The 13,960-nt window shown below is 37.1% G+C and overlaps 1 protein-coding gene across 3 annotated transcripts in view; it reads left to right on the forward strand.

The window, feature by feature from the left end:
* The window catches only part of stat6 (signal transducer and activator of transcription 6, interleukin-4 induced), a 56,306-nt gene that overhangs the window by 14,161 nt on the left and 28,185 nt on the right, over window positions 1-13,960 (forward strand). For 2 of the 3 annotated variants that reach the window (XM_053482189.1, XM_053482187.1), the window contains exons 2-5: window positions 4,561-4,712; window positions 4,842-4,986; window positions 7,380-7,460; window positions 7,584-7,761. In XM_053482189.1, coding sequence (XP_053338164.1) covers window positions 4,579-4,712; window positions 4,842-4,986; window positions 7,380-7,460; window positions 7,584-7,761 — 538 coding nt within the window. In that variant the 5' untranslated portion in view covers window positions 4,561-4,578. Of the gene's footprint in view, window positions 1-3,490; window positions 3,540-4,560; window positions 4,713-4,841; window positions 4,987-7,379; window positions 7,461-7,583; window positions 7,762-13,960 lie in introns of all 3 variants that reach the window. The other variant, XM_053482188.1, reaches the window with a different exon arrangement.

Raw genomic sequence — 13,960 nt, forward strand, 5'->3', positions numbered from 1 at the left:
AAAGGTTTAATTAAAATCTCTCAGATAGGATCTGCACTGCATGCAGTTGCTGGGTAGTGTGGGGTGTGACACCCTACTCACAGTGGGGCTCGAACCTGGATCCTAAGCCTGGATCTTAAGCCACCACTGATACATTTAGTGCATCTTACATTCTTTTAAAAATTTGTTCCCCTTGAAGGTAGCACGAGCACACAACTTTGTTTTTATCCAAACTTCCGCGGATAAGCTTTATATAATGAAACTTATTATTATCATATACACACACAACTGCATTGTGATTAGGGGAAGCCATCAGAGTCAAACCTACAGTCATTATAGAACGATTGATATCATATGCTTCGATTTTCATCTAATTGACCTATGACCTATGAACCAGTGTGTATAATTTATGTACCTCCTTTTAGGCTGAGAAAGAATATCTTGGTGCATGGAAACCAGCTGGTACCCACACAAAGCAAACAGTCTCACCAGTAATTATTCTAATCATTTAGACACTGAGGGCAAACCGTAATATCATAGGCGACGATTTGTCCAACAATAAGACGAAACATGGAGAGATTTAAAACAACATGAAAAATGTCAGTTAGACCTGGATAAACACAGCTATTTATTATATTCTTTTTGGCGATCTTTTTGAAGTTTTAGGTGACTTGACAATTCTTGTTTCATTTCCTCAGAAAAACACTCTGCATGTTTTTCTGTTTAGAAATACAGAATGAGCAACACCTGAAGTGATGACAACAGCTGTATAGAAGAACAGAACAATAAGCTTGTGTAACTGGTTCATGAGCTCTGCATTCATTCAGGTTTTATTTTTTTTAATAAAGAATACGGAAACATGAAACAAGGATGTTCTTTTTTTTAATTTGCTGTCCTGTTCATTTCGCAATTCGAGATAAAATAACTTGGCTTCATTGGTTAACAGTGAGGATTTATTTTTATAATTATAAGAATTGTTTGTAATATTGTTCAAAAAACAACAATGTATTGATTAAAAAAAAAATACCTATTTGTTTCACCAAACAATGTTTTATAAAATTATATGCTTTGTTATCTGGTTAAAATGTCTTATCGGGATCCATATTCGGCTTCTGCAAAAGATATAAAAATTTAAATATGCATAGTCAATGTAATTTAAAAAAGCAATAAAAATGTGGTCGACATACTCAATTAAATGTTGCGTGATTCAAAGTGCAACACTAAGCCATCTTGCTTTGTTGAAACCCTTTGATCGTTTCTGAAAAGCATGTGGTAGGCAGTATTAGGAGCACATCAGGCAGTAACAGAAAGTTATAATCTATCCCAGAATTTGCTAATCCACATTGGGGACGTTCAATAAAACTGCTTCCCAAATGTTCTCACTCTTCATGTGGCCTGATTGCGATGAAAGAAATCTGAAAACCATTGTGATTTGTTTTATTACTAATCTTACTTATTATTTTGTTTAAAAATATCTTTACAGTTTTGTGTGTGTGTGTGTGTGCGTGTGTGTGTGTGTGTAACTGTAAATGTGAAACCGTATGTGAAGCGCACAGAAACGACCGAAATGCCCCTACGAAGCGCCCAAATCCTCACGAAACACAAACGAACAACTTAGTGTAAACAAGGTGCAAGATACTGAACCTTACGAAATGTTATTTCTTCGTATTAATAAGTTAGGCAGTGAGTAGCTTTAGTTAGGCAGTAATTTTTGGCTTTAACCTTTTAACTTTTTCTAAAAACTTTGTAACCGTTTCTGTAATTAATATACAGTAATGTGATTTTAGAATTATTATTACGATTATATAAATAAAAACTTCAAATGCAAGATTTTAACATTTAACGTAATATGAGTTTTAGCAAAAAAGCTACATTTTTACTGAACAGCTTGTAACTCTGTAATCCTTCATAATTATAATTTCTAAACAAACTTATAAAATAATTCACTCGTATCACACGGCATGCCAGCGGGTGAATAGTTTACAGCACCACCTGTATGATTATAAAGAAATGGCGACATTTGACCTTAAACACAACCTGTGTTTTGAGACTTGTGTAAGCATGTGTACTGAGTGGGTTTGAGACTAATTCGCTCACAGAGTTTAGAGAAAAAGACGGATCAGAGGCATGCGTTGTTTTGATAATGTAATGCTTTAAAAAATCCACTTTGCACCTTTGAAGCTTCTGTTTATCTTTTATATCATATATATATATATATATATATATATATACAGTGTTGAGTATTAAAGTACCTAATTACATTAGAAAATTACTGTTATTAAAAAGTAATCAGTTACATTTAGGGCTGAAATGATTCCTCAAATAACTCGAGTAATTCCATTACAAAAAACAAAGCTTCCGGATGCAAGCCGTCAGTTAACCCCAACGAAGAAGAAGCGCTTAAGTCACCTATAAAAGAGGGGAGTGATAAAAATATCAGCGAGCCAAGAGATGAATGAAACCAGCAATAGAAAACGACAAAAATTGTCAGTAAAGGCTTATGTTATGCCTGAGCTGTAGATTTTGAAACTTTTAGTGTTTTTGTATAATTATTTATTTTAATGTGTGCCTTAGTTTTTTTGATACTTGAAGTCATTTGAAATACCATTTTTTTTTAGTTTTTGCATCTGAAAAAAGGCTTTAAAATAAGAATGTATGGCACTGTAATGCACTTAATTCATCTCAGTCAACTTTATACCCCTATCTCACCTACGCGGTTTCGCGCGGTGGCCGTAAGTACAGTTCATCATGATTCACGGAAAGTTTTGGCGCTGTGAGTACGCTTTTTTTTTTTTTATAAAAGTTTTTTTATTTATTTTTAAACTTTACAGAAAAAAACAACAAAACACAAAAAAAGAGAACAAAAAAACCAAACCCCCCCATCCCCTCCAACACCAGACAAACACAAGGATGCCATAACAATCAGTTGTCTATAAAAAATTAAAATAAAATAATAATAAGTAATCTTCACACACACTTCCTTTACGGTGCTATATTATCTGCGTTCATGCCCTCAGCAAAAGTTAAGAAAGGCTGCCAAATATTATAAAATGTGCCAGTAGACCCTCTTACTGTATACCTAATTTTTTCCAGTTTAAGACAGTACATCACTTTCCTTATGCAGCGGCTTGGTGGATCAGGGTCTTTTCATTTAGTCAAGATTAATCTCCTAGCCAAAAGGGAGCAGAAGGCCAATATTTTAACTTTCCTTTGGTTAAAACTGGTACTTTCTGGAGACACGCCAAACAATGCAACAAACGGAGTTGGCTCTACTATCACTCCAAATACTCCAGAAAAAGTCTCAAAAATATTGGTCCAGAACATGTAGAGTCTTGGACAAGTCCAGAACACATGCAGCAGAGTTGCAGGAGCCTGCCTGTATCTGTTACATGTGGTGTCCATATCAGCCTTAATCTTAGAAAGTCGTAGACGATGCACAATGTTAAATTGTATTACAGCATGTCTAAGGCAAATGGATGATGAGAAAATTCCCTGTTTTATTTTCTGCCAGATTTCCTCTGAAATTGGTTCATCTAAACCTGTCTCCCATTTATTTCTGAGTAAGTCTAAGGGTATTGAATCATACATATTAATTATTTCATAAATCCTGCGTCGAGTGTGTTTTTAGACTGATTTACATTGAAATATTGAATCTAATAAAGAAAGTGGAGGGCATGATGGGAAATTATTAGAATTCAATGCCACAAACTTCCGAAGCTGCAAGTACCTATGAAAATGTGATTTGGGAATGTCGTACCAACTGTTCGAAAGATGCAAAATTTCCATCAATATAGAGTTCAGACAATGAGACCAAACCCTTTCTAGCCCAAACTTTAAAGGCATCATCCACCATAGATGGAACAAACATGTAATTTTTAGCAATTGGGGCAGCCTGTGGTAACTCTTTAAGGGAAAACGATTTTAAGTGAATGTAGAACAACTGGATTAGAGGTCAAACTAGAGATTGGTTGAATAAATGGTATTTTAGAACACAATAATGCTATTACTGAAGTGGGCCTAACTGAGGCCCCCTCCAGAATTGTCCAAACAAGGGGATTAATGTCATTATGTAAGTACGCTTTTTTACGATTTTTTTTGCCAGTCCTCGCGGAAGCTTGCGGACCTTGCAGAACTTCGCGGAACGCTAGCGGAACGTCGGAAAACCAATTAATCTTTGTTTTTTTAATATATTTTACATTGCTGTTTAATTAAGCAAAAGTACATTTTATCCGATTACTTGATTTTTAATAGAATACTCGATTATAGGCAAAGTTTGGCCCATAATCTGTTAACTACTAACAGCAGGAATAACAGAGGGGGGCGCGTTATTGGGGGCGGGGCTTATAGGACGACGTTCTCACACATACACACACACACACACACACACACACACATACACACACACACACACTAATGGAATCACTGCTGTCTGGCTCACAGATAAATTGTCTGAATAACGGATTACATTTTGTAACGCGTTACACCCAACAACTAGCTATCATGCTTCTCCAAAGTCACCCTTTCTAATGACCTTCCAGTACACTTCTTTAACCCTATCATGGTTGTCTTTTTCTCTGACAGCTGAAGCTTCGCCTCACTATGGCGCTGTGGATGCAGATTTCCCAGAAGCTCCCATGTTTATCCAATGAGACCGTGCTGGAGCTTTATCCCACGGATACATTTCCTATAGACATCAGGCACTATCTGGCCAACTGGATTGAGGAGCAGAGATGGTAAGGATCTTTTCTCTCGTAATATTTATAAAAAATATGCAGATTACAGACTGATGCCCCATTGTGTGTCATTTGTGTGTGTCATTTGTGTGTGTGTGTGTGTGTACGTTTGCGTGTGGTTTGTCTCAGGGAGGAATTTGATGTGGACAACCTGGAGCAGGAACCGCAGGCTCGCCAGATCCTGGAGCGAATGTTGGATCTTCTCCAGGAAGTGGCGTTTCAAAACCCCAATGTGGTGGAGAAGGTCAAACTCCAGCACATTTGCAGGAGCATGGTACTTATCATATTGGGCTTTCAGATAAGGTTTAAAAAATAATTCAAAGGTGATTTTAATATAATATAAAATATTTAAGTATATGGGATAAAAAAAAGATTGATGGAGTGGTGATGCTGCAAGTAAACCTGATCTCTGCAGTCTATACCGAGATTCAAATATTGTAGGTGGATTGGTGACACATAATTGCTTCTAAGGGTGAAGCCTGCTGAGATCTAACATCCCATCCAGGATATTTTCCAGCCCTTCACCAGGTGGTTTCCAAAAGACACAGAAGGATGGAGTGGTTATATTATGAACGTATATAATTTATGGCGGGTGGCGAGGTTGTTTAGTGGTTAGCACTACCATCTTGCACCTCAAGGTTCCCGGTTCGATTCCCGCCTCATCTCCGGGGATAGGCTCCAAGCTCCCCATGACCCTGTATACAGGATAAAGTTGTATAGACGATGAGGAGCCAATCCTGATTTGCAAAGTAGACAATGTCATTGTCTACCTTGTTGCATTATAAGGCTAAAAGTTAATTGGCAATATTACACAAAGATGACAACTATAAGTAAATATAAAAAACTGTTTTTAAAAGAGGATTTTTTTTAAGCTTCCCTCTCCTCCTTCTTGTCTTACACACCCTTCCTCCACTCTTTTTACACACGCGCACACACTGAAGCAACACTGTTTTACCGGAAAAATAAACAAGAAATCTCTCAAATGACACTCCATTAAGCGACACACTAAGGGAATCACTGCTGTGAAGTAAAAATAAAACAAATTAACCTGCACTTTACCTTTGAGAAGAATCACGACAGAGCAGTGTTTCTGTGTAGAGCAAAGAGAAAGAGTGTGTGTGTGTGTGTGTGTCTGTGAAGGTACATGATACTCGGTACTCGTAAACCAAGACATGCATGTTTTCCAAGTCAAAATTTATAAAAAAGCTTGTCTTACAGAACACTCGCAAACCACGTTATTCGCAAGTTTCCACTGTAACTGATTGTGCCACCCATGGCAGGAACAACAGTAATCAAGTGTTTGCCATAACTGCTAATGAGTCTGGCACATCGCTTTGGAGGGGGTTTTGGCTTTTTTGCAGAATAGTTTTACTTTTCATAGTTTCATAGTTTCTTTTATAAGCTTCTGGATGAGACTTTGTGCTCTTGATTTAGCAACTTTAGGTTTTAACAGCTTTTTCTCTTAATAAATGAAATTATCATTTAAAAACTGCATTTTGTATTTACTCGGGTTATCTTTGTGTAATATTTTGAAATTTTTTGATGATCTGATTAATTTACTGTAAGTGTGACAAATATGCCAAAAAAAGGGGATAAATACTTTTTATGGCACTGTGTGTACAGTATATATTTTGGAATCACTTGCAAATTTTCTTGTTTTTGTTTAGTGATTTATTTTTTACATTCTGCATCAATACTGGGGATTTCAAAACTAGGAAATAACACATATGGAATTAGGTAATTACAGTATGTAACAACAACAACAACAACAACATTCAGCTGTTGTTATTTTAAGACATGGAGGTCAGCTGTTCTGGAACAGTTCTTGCAAGAAAGTGCATTTGCAAAACCCCTCAAGCCCCATGATGAAACCGGCTCTCATGAAGAAAGCAAGACCAAAACCGATCTCTGTTGCGTAGGAGAAGTTCATTTAGAGTCACCAGCCTCAGAAATCACTAATTAACAAACAGAGCCAAGGCTTTACAGATCATGAGTAGCAGACGCATCTCAACATTAAACGTTTAAAGGAGATTACTTAATTGTTTTTTTGTTTTGGTTTGCATATTCAACATATGTCAACAAACACACACACATGTATATCCTGCTCAGTTTTATGGACATTGCCCGCCTATATATTTCTGCCTATATCCCTCTTCCTCTTAATAGCAGTATACAGTGGGGCAAAAAAGTATTTGGTCAGCCACCAAGTGTGCAAGTTCTCCCACTTCATCATTAAAAAGATGAGAGAGGCCTGTAATTTTCCTCATAGGTGTACCTCAACTATGAGAGACACATTCAGAAAAAAAATGCAGAAAATCACATTGTAGGATTTTTAAAGAATTTATTGTGGAATTATGGTGGAAAATAAGTATTTGGTCACCTACAAACAAGCAAGATTTCTGGCTCTCACAGACCTGTAACAGTCCTCTCTCCTCCACTCGTTAGATGTTTTACTTGTATTTTTTATTATTTAGGCCATTCTAAAGCTCCTTTAAATTTAACCCCAAACATCCCAATTCTGTACCCATTTCAGTTCCGTATCTTATTTTAAATGCTTTTTTTCCTTATAAACATATGTGGCATGTCAAGCATGCAAATGTCTCGCCTGTATTATGAAAAGCCATGACTATGTTTAAGTGTAGCCTAACCTGCTGAACCATTTTCCAGGGCATGTTTCAGTCACGGCCTTTGGAACTGGTGAGGACAGTAAGAGATATTCTGAGGAAAGAGAGGCACTTGCTTCGACAGGTAGGCCAATCCTCTTCTTTACAGCTAAAACTGAAAGTACCTGATAGTCCACATTAAAGGCTAGACCAGACGTCATGCTAGAGTCGTTTCACCGGAGATATCTGCCGCTTTCCTCCTGTGCAGTTCTTTCCACAAATGCCTTCGCCAATGAACGGGACCCCACAGCCCCCGAGAGAAACCAGCAACCACGATGTGGACAACCTGGTGCTGAAGGTGTTGGAGGTTCAGAGCTGCCGTCAGCAAATTCACCAGCTCCAGGAAGATCTCAACTGGGAGAAGCAAGAAATAGAGCCCATGCAAGGTTGGTGATTCTGTTACAATTCACATTTTCATTCATTCTCTACATACACTGGTTTTCTTTATGTCTTAGGAACTCTTCATTTGCTGTTACTTGGTGGATGTATATTAAGAATGCTATAAGCAAAATATATTTTTTTACTGCTTGCTATATATCATTGAACCTTGGTCTTATGTACCAGTAGAAATAAAATAGCTACTGAATTGTATTCATACTGTATATGGGTTTTATTTGTGCATTTGTTTTTTTTTTTTGTTGTTGCATATTTTAGATATACAGTACTGTAAAAGTCAGGATTTTTCTCTATGCTTGCTTAGGATTTTCTTTCTTTTTCTCCTCTGAACCACTGAATCAACAAGGTACAATGGGCTCTAAGTCAAACTGATTACCTTCATACAGCTCATCACCAAAACCATCATAACATAAACCACATTTTATTTATAAATTTTTTACTGAAATTGGTTAAACCATTGTTATTGTCATTTGCACGAAACAGATTTATGTTGTTCATTCATGATAATCTCTCATCAATTTACAAGCTGGTGAATAAAAGTAAGATTAGCTGTAAACACCATCACATGGATAATTGATGTGTAATAATATAAATCTCATGATATAACTTCCTGGCGTATTATAAATAGCATTGATTGTTTCTTCTCGCTGAGCATCACGTAGCAGCAGTGGTCGGGCATGTTAAGACACATCGTTTTGATCAGCCTCAAATGGTTTCCTAGCATTTCACCATTTCGCTTTTAAACATTTTTTTAGGATGTGTTTATGCACGCGGAACAGGGACGTGCACAGGCATACTCATCTTGGGTAGTATGCAACCTGGTGCTTCACTTTGTGCTATTTTAGGATGTCATTTAGCCAAAATTCACATTACCAGCCTGAATTGACTCCAATCTGATTTCGTTTACCCTAACGTGACACGTTTTATTTTTGTTTTGTTTTTACGGCTGTCTGAATGCATAAATCTGATGTTTTTCTAATCGGATCTGAGCCACCTTCATGTGTGGTTCTAGATCAAATATACAATACTGTTTAAAAGTAAAAAAAAAAAAAAAGTATTTCATAACAGGACTTGGCTCTCATTTTCAGTCCAATCTCTGCACCTGACCAGTTACAGCGGAATGTATTTTGTTTTTTTAAGCCACCCAGAGAACTATGAATTATTCAAGCATAAAAACCATCTAACTTTAGACTGAACCAGTGAGAAACAGGTGCAGACGATGACAGATGATCAGGCCGGTGATTAGTATACTGGTGGTGCTGAATGCTGAGTGGTTGGTACAGACGAGAGGGAAATGATGTTGCTGCCAAGAATATAATAAAAAAGAAAATATTTTCAATCATGCAATTCGAATAAGAATGGTCAGATCGGAAAAAGATGTTACTTTTTCCCCTTTACATGCTTAGGGCGCCGATGTCATTAGTCAGCACTTGCAGCATGGGGATTTTGTAGCAGTGGTAGCCATAGATGCTAAAAGCTTAAGAGAAGAGTCTGGCTTTCTTCCTTCTTCTCGACAAATACAGCCGACTAACTTCCCGGCTTGCTGTGCTCGAGAGCAAAATCTCTAGCATATTTTTGCTAAAATTGTGTTCATTATTTGAAATGAATGAGTCTCACAAATAATGTGTTTCAGCGGACAGACATGTCCACAATAAAGTCAGATAAAAATAATTTGTTTTCATAAATGCGAACCGTCATGATATCATAACTCCGTCAGAATTGAATAACGTGGCCTGTTACATCGACATAGCATTACATGGCTAACAACAATGGAAAGTCATTATAGAAACACTGTATTTTTTCTTTTAAAGTACTTAAGTTTTACTTGCTGTTCAGTGTGGCGTGTGGGTTTGTAGGTGGTATAAAAAGTTGCAAGAGCAGCAAGGAGGACAACAGAACATTGGAATTTTGAAGAATTTTCACCTATTGCAACACAGCCAAGCTTTCTTTTTACTGCTAAAAGAGCGTCTGGTTAAGAACAAATCCACTTAAAATGCACAATTGTAATAATCATCAACATCTATTCATCTTCGGTATCTTTTTTTCATCCAGTAGGCATTTCTCAGCTGCTTGTCTTGAATTGAAAGCTCGAACTCCTCAGCTTGTCAGCCCCTTTTCCATGATTTTTAATACCCTGCATTGTTTCTCCTCATCCTCATCTCCTCACCATCCATCTCCACATGGTGTAACTCACCATGTTCCCTAAGGTCTTTAAGATAGGCTCAGAGACCCTGCACAGGATACGAGCCTGGTAGAGATAAAGGATAGATTGATTTTATTTCATTTGATTTTGTTTATGTAGCTATAGATTCCTGTTCTTGGCTGACAAGAATGGAACCAATTTTACTAACATAGTCATTCTACCTCAATCATCAGCGTATTGTGTATACTGTATGCTTTTCTGCTCACTGCTGTAGTAAAAATGGATTATTCCTTACTGACTGCTCTAATTAGTCTGGCCATTCTTTTTTAAACCTTTTTTTAAATCAACAATAGGTTTCTGTCTTTTCCAAAACACCACATGTGATACAAAAAAAAAACAACAACAATCATGCCAGGATAAATATAAGACATTATTGTTTATAGGCTCAAGGAGGGGCTGATTAGAGTGCATGAGATAAATAAGAAAGCATTAGAAAAGATAAAGCACAAAATAATTTTGAGTAGCAAATCCTTCTTTAATGCATTTTTTTTTGTCCAGATCTGACTAGAATAAAGTAGGTAACTTTAGAAGGATAAATTATGAAAGTTGGTGGTGTAGTGGTTAGCACTTTCGCCTTGCATCTCCAGGGTTGGGGTTCGATTCCCGACCAGGCTCGATTCCCATCTCTGTGTGCATGGAGTTTGCATGTTCTCCCTGTGCTTTGCCGGTTTCCTCCCACAGTCCAAAGATATGCAGGTTAGGCTAATTGGCCCGTAGTGTGTGAATGGGTGTGTGCCCTGTGATGGATTGGCACCCTGTCTAGGGTGTACCCTGCCTTGTGCCCTAAGCCTCCTGGGATAGTCTCCAGGTCCCCACAACCCTGAATACAGGATAAAGCGGTATAGAAGATGAGTGAGCTGTAGTTTTTTTTCATTAACTTTAAGAAAATATTTGTTTTAGATTGAACTGCGAGCCAAAAAGTACCTCTATCTTCACTTATTCATCAGAAGTGAATTTTCAATCTTCGTAGGCCTGCTTTCAGGGGTCTGATGGAGCGAGATCAGGACTATAGGGAGAATGATTCACATTAAAATGAAGTGTTGGCAGAATGTCGAAAGTGTGAGCAGAAGTGTGTACATGTGTTTTGTCATGCAAGATCACAACCCCCTTGGATAGCATGACTCTGAGATTTAGGCATCAGCTCTATAATAAGCGTCTCACTGTAAGAGCACTGTTGATTGTTTAACCTTTTTTACCTGATAATGTTCTAATACTGGCCCTTTACAGAAAACTGTAAGCATCAATTTTCCAGCTGATGGTCGACTTTTGAACTTTTTCTCGGTCGGCGATTAAGGATGTTTTTGTTATATACTCTGCTGTTTACTCCCAGGCTCAGAGTAATGAATACATGTTTCATCACCAGTAATGATCCTCTTTAGGAACTTTTACATTCCCTAGAGTATCAGTCCAAATTTTGTTTGCAGATGTCCAAACACTTGTTTATGTTCTTCTCTGAGTTGTTTTGGCACCTGGTACACCCTCAGCCCCCCCCCTCAAAAAAAAAAGTAATCACTGCATGAACCAAAGTAACGTGTTCACACTGGGGAGACAGTAGCCTCGAACTGAAAGTGCTGATACAACAGGAGAGAAGTTTTAATATAACCAGAGTGCGGATCATTTTTTAATCACCCTCTTGATAATAATAATAATAATAATAATAATAATAATAATAAAAAACACCAATATTCTCAGTCACATTATTTCCTGCTTTGCCCTTTATTATTTCCCTTCGCTTTTGCGTATGTTTGTTGGCGTTAGAAAGCACATGGAGTTGACTGATGACAGTTTCTACAGAGTAAACAGGAATACACTTTTGGAAAACACCCCTCCGAGGCTGTCTTTGACAGTCTGTTTGGTCTGTTTACAAAGTCATTCCATTCCCTCGTTTAAAAGACAGAATCTACTTGAATTTGACTTTTTTAGAAGCAATACATACCGGGCACCAGTTCTGACTGTGCGCTTTTAGTTTATTATACTTATGAATAAATAGGCTTATAAATAGGAATGTGTGAAGGGAAAGTGAAGTGAAAGTAAGTAAAAGTCAATACAGAGGAATGCAAAATTACATGGAAGGTAAAATATTTAACTAGCATCCACGCTGATATAAAAGGTAGAACTAAAATCTTAGTGACACAAAAAGTTTTTTTTGTTTTAATAAGCTAGTAATTCATGAGAAATTAAATGATTCATATTAAGCTATTAGAAAAAAGAATCCAAGAGCATACAAGAGAGTGGATTTAGTAAGAATAAAGCAGTCTTAAGCAACAGACTAGCTCTACTTAAGCCCCAAGAGATCAAGAAAAATTTTCAAAAAACACAAAGAAATATTTGTCCCATTTTCTGTCCATTAATTGATATTTATGTTTGTGGCTGCTGGATCTTTACAATTTGCAAGTGACCCACATGAACACAAGGTTTGGGTATTATTTGTTTTGTTTTTTTACGATACCGGTGCCAAAACGATACTTTTATTATTTATTATTGAAGAAAAAATATCAAAGAATATATTTAAAGTACATGCATATATAAGTATAAGTAGATACCAAACATAACTCATTTCCATACTACCTGGCCCAACTACAATAATGTAACACCAATAACACAAAAAGTAGTTGTTATTTTTGGTATTCAACAAACCAGCTTTAAATTTCAGCGATTCTTTTGCAGAAATTTGACCATATGTTCCTTCTCTGGCAAAATACAACACCTGTCCTGACTTGGCTAGGGTTGGTTTGACTGGGGCAATGGACACACACACACACACACACACACACACACACTGTCAGCTGATGTCTGCACTCTGTTAAACACGGGACACACCTCTGCTTTTAACTTCATCCCATGTGTCCTCAAATGTTTCATTAGGTTTGATTGTAATGTCTAATGTCTAAACACGCAATTGTTTAGACATTTGTTGCATGTCGCGGTGTCGGCAGCCTTTGTTGTAAAATACAGGCAACCAATTAGAATGTGTTGCTTAAGGCATTTTTATTTAAGCAGTTTAGCTTACCTTGCTAACGCTACCTGTTGCCGTCAGAGAAAGTGTCGTTACAGCATTCATGTGGATGGTGTTCTTTCCCAAGTCGAAATGTGAAAGAAACATGGACACTCACGTTACTACAAAGATTACTTGGATTTGTATAGTTACAGCTTTCCGACTCGCACTTTTTAAACAAGTCTTTAATGTGGCTTAGAAGAAACGAGTAGTCTCGGAGAGTGATTTGTTCATTTTGTACTGGACGCGCATGTGCAAAGCATTGCAAAACCTTTGTAGGTTCTGTAAAGGAAACAGAAATGAGTACGTTACTTCTGAGTCTTTGGTCCGAATTGTTCCTTCTTTTGTCACGTGACTCCCATAGACGCTATGCCATGCAGTACACAGGTAACAGAATTAAACGTTTTTTCTCAATGAGTCTTCTACTCCTAGTCATTTGTTCTTCTGTCACGTAACTTCCATAGACGCTAGAGACGCAGTGCAATAGATTCAAAAGAATGAACGACTCGGACCAGAAGATATGAGAGGTGAGCTGCTCATTCTTAGCTGCATTGTAATATTTTCATTATTGGAACACAAATGTAAGTCTGTTTATTGAAAATGTAACATTCTATTTTGTTTCTGATAAAAAGAACGAAATTAACTAAATGACTCCAAAAAAGGTTTGTTTATTTTGATGAACGAGATTCAAAGAACCGAGCCACTAAAATGATTCAAACTTCTTATCACTGAAAAAACCTCACCTGTCTGTACAGTAGTCTTAGTAATTCTGAAGACCTTGTGTAGCTTGTTCAGGTGTGTATGATTGCGGGTTTTTATGTCCGAAAAAGTTTGGACATGGATGACAAGTATTTCACTTGAACGGTCAGGTTTTTAAGTAAGGCACAGATATCTGCACTCTGATTTGGTTATAATTTGGTACTTACTATACAGTGAAACCTTGGATTACGAGCAAAATTCAGAACTCGTATTTTCAAACACTCATAAACTA

Source organism: Clarias gariepinus, chromosome 22 (assembly GCF_024256425.1).
Source record: "Clarias gariepinus isolate MV-2021 ecotype Netherlands chromosome 22, CGAR_prim_01v2, whole genome shotgun sequence".
Taxonomy (NCBI): Eukaryota; Metazoa; Chordata; class Actinopteri; order Siluriformes; family Clariidae; genus Clarias; species Clarias gariepinus.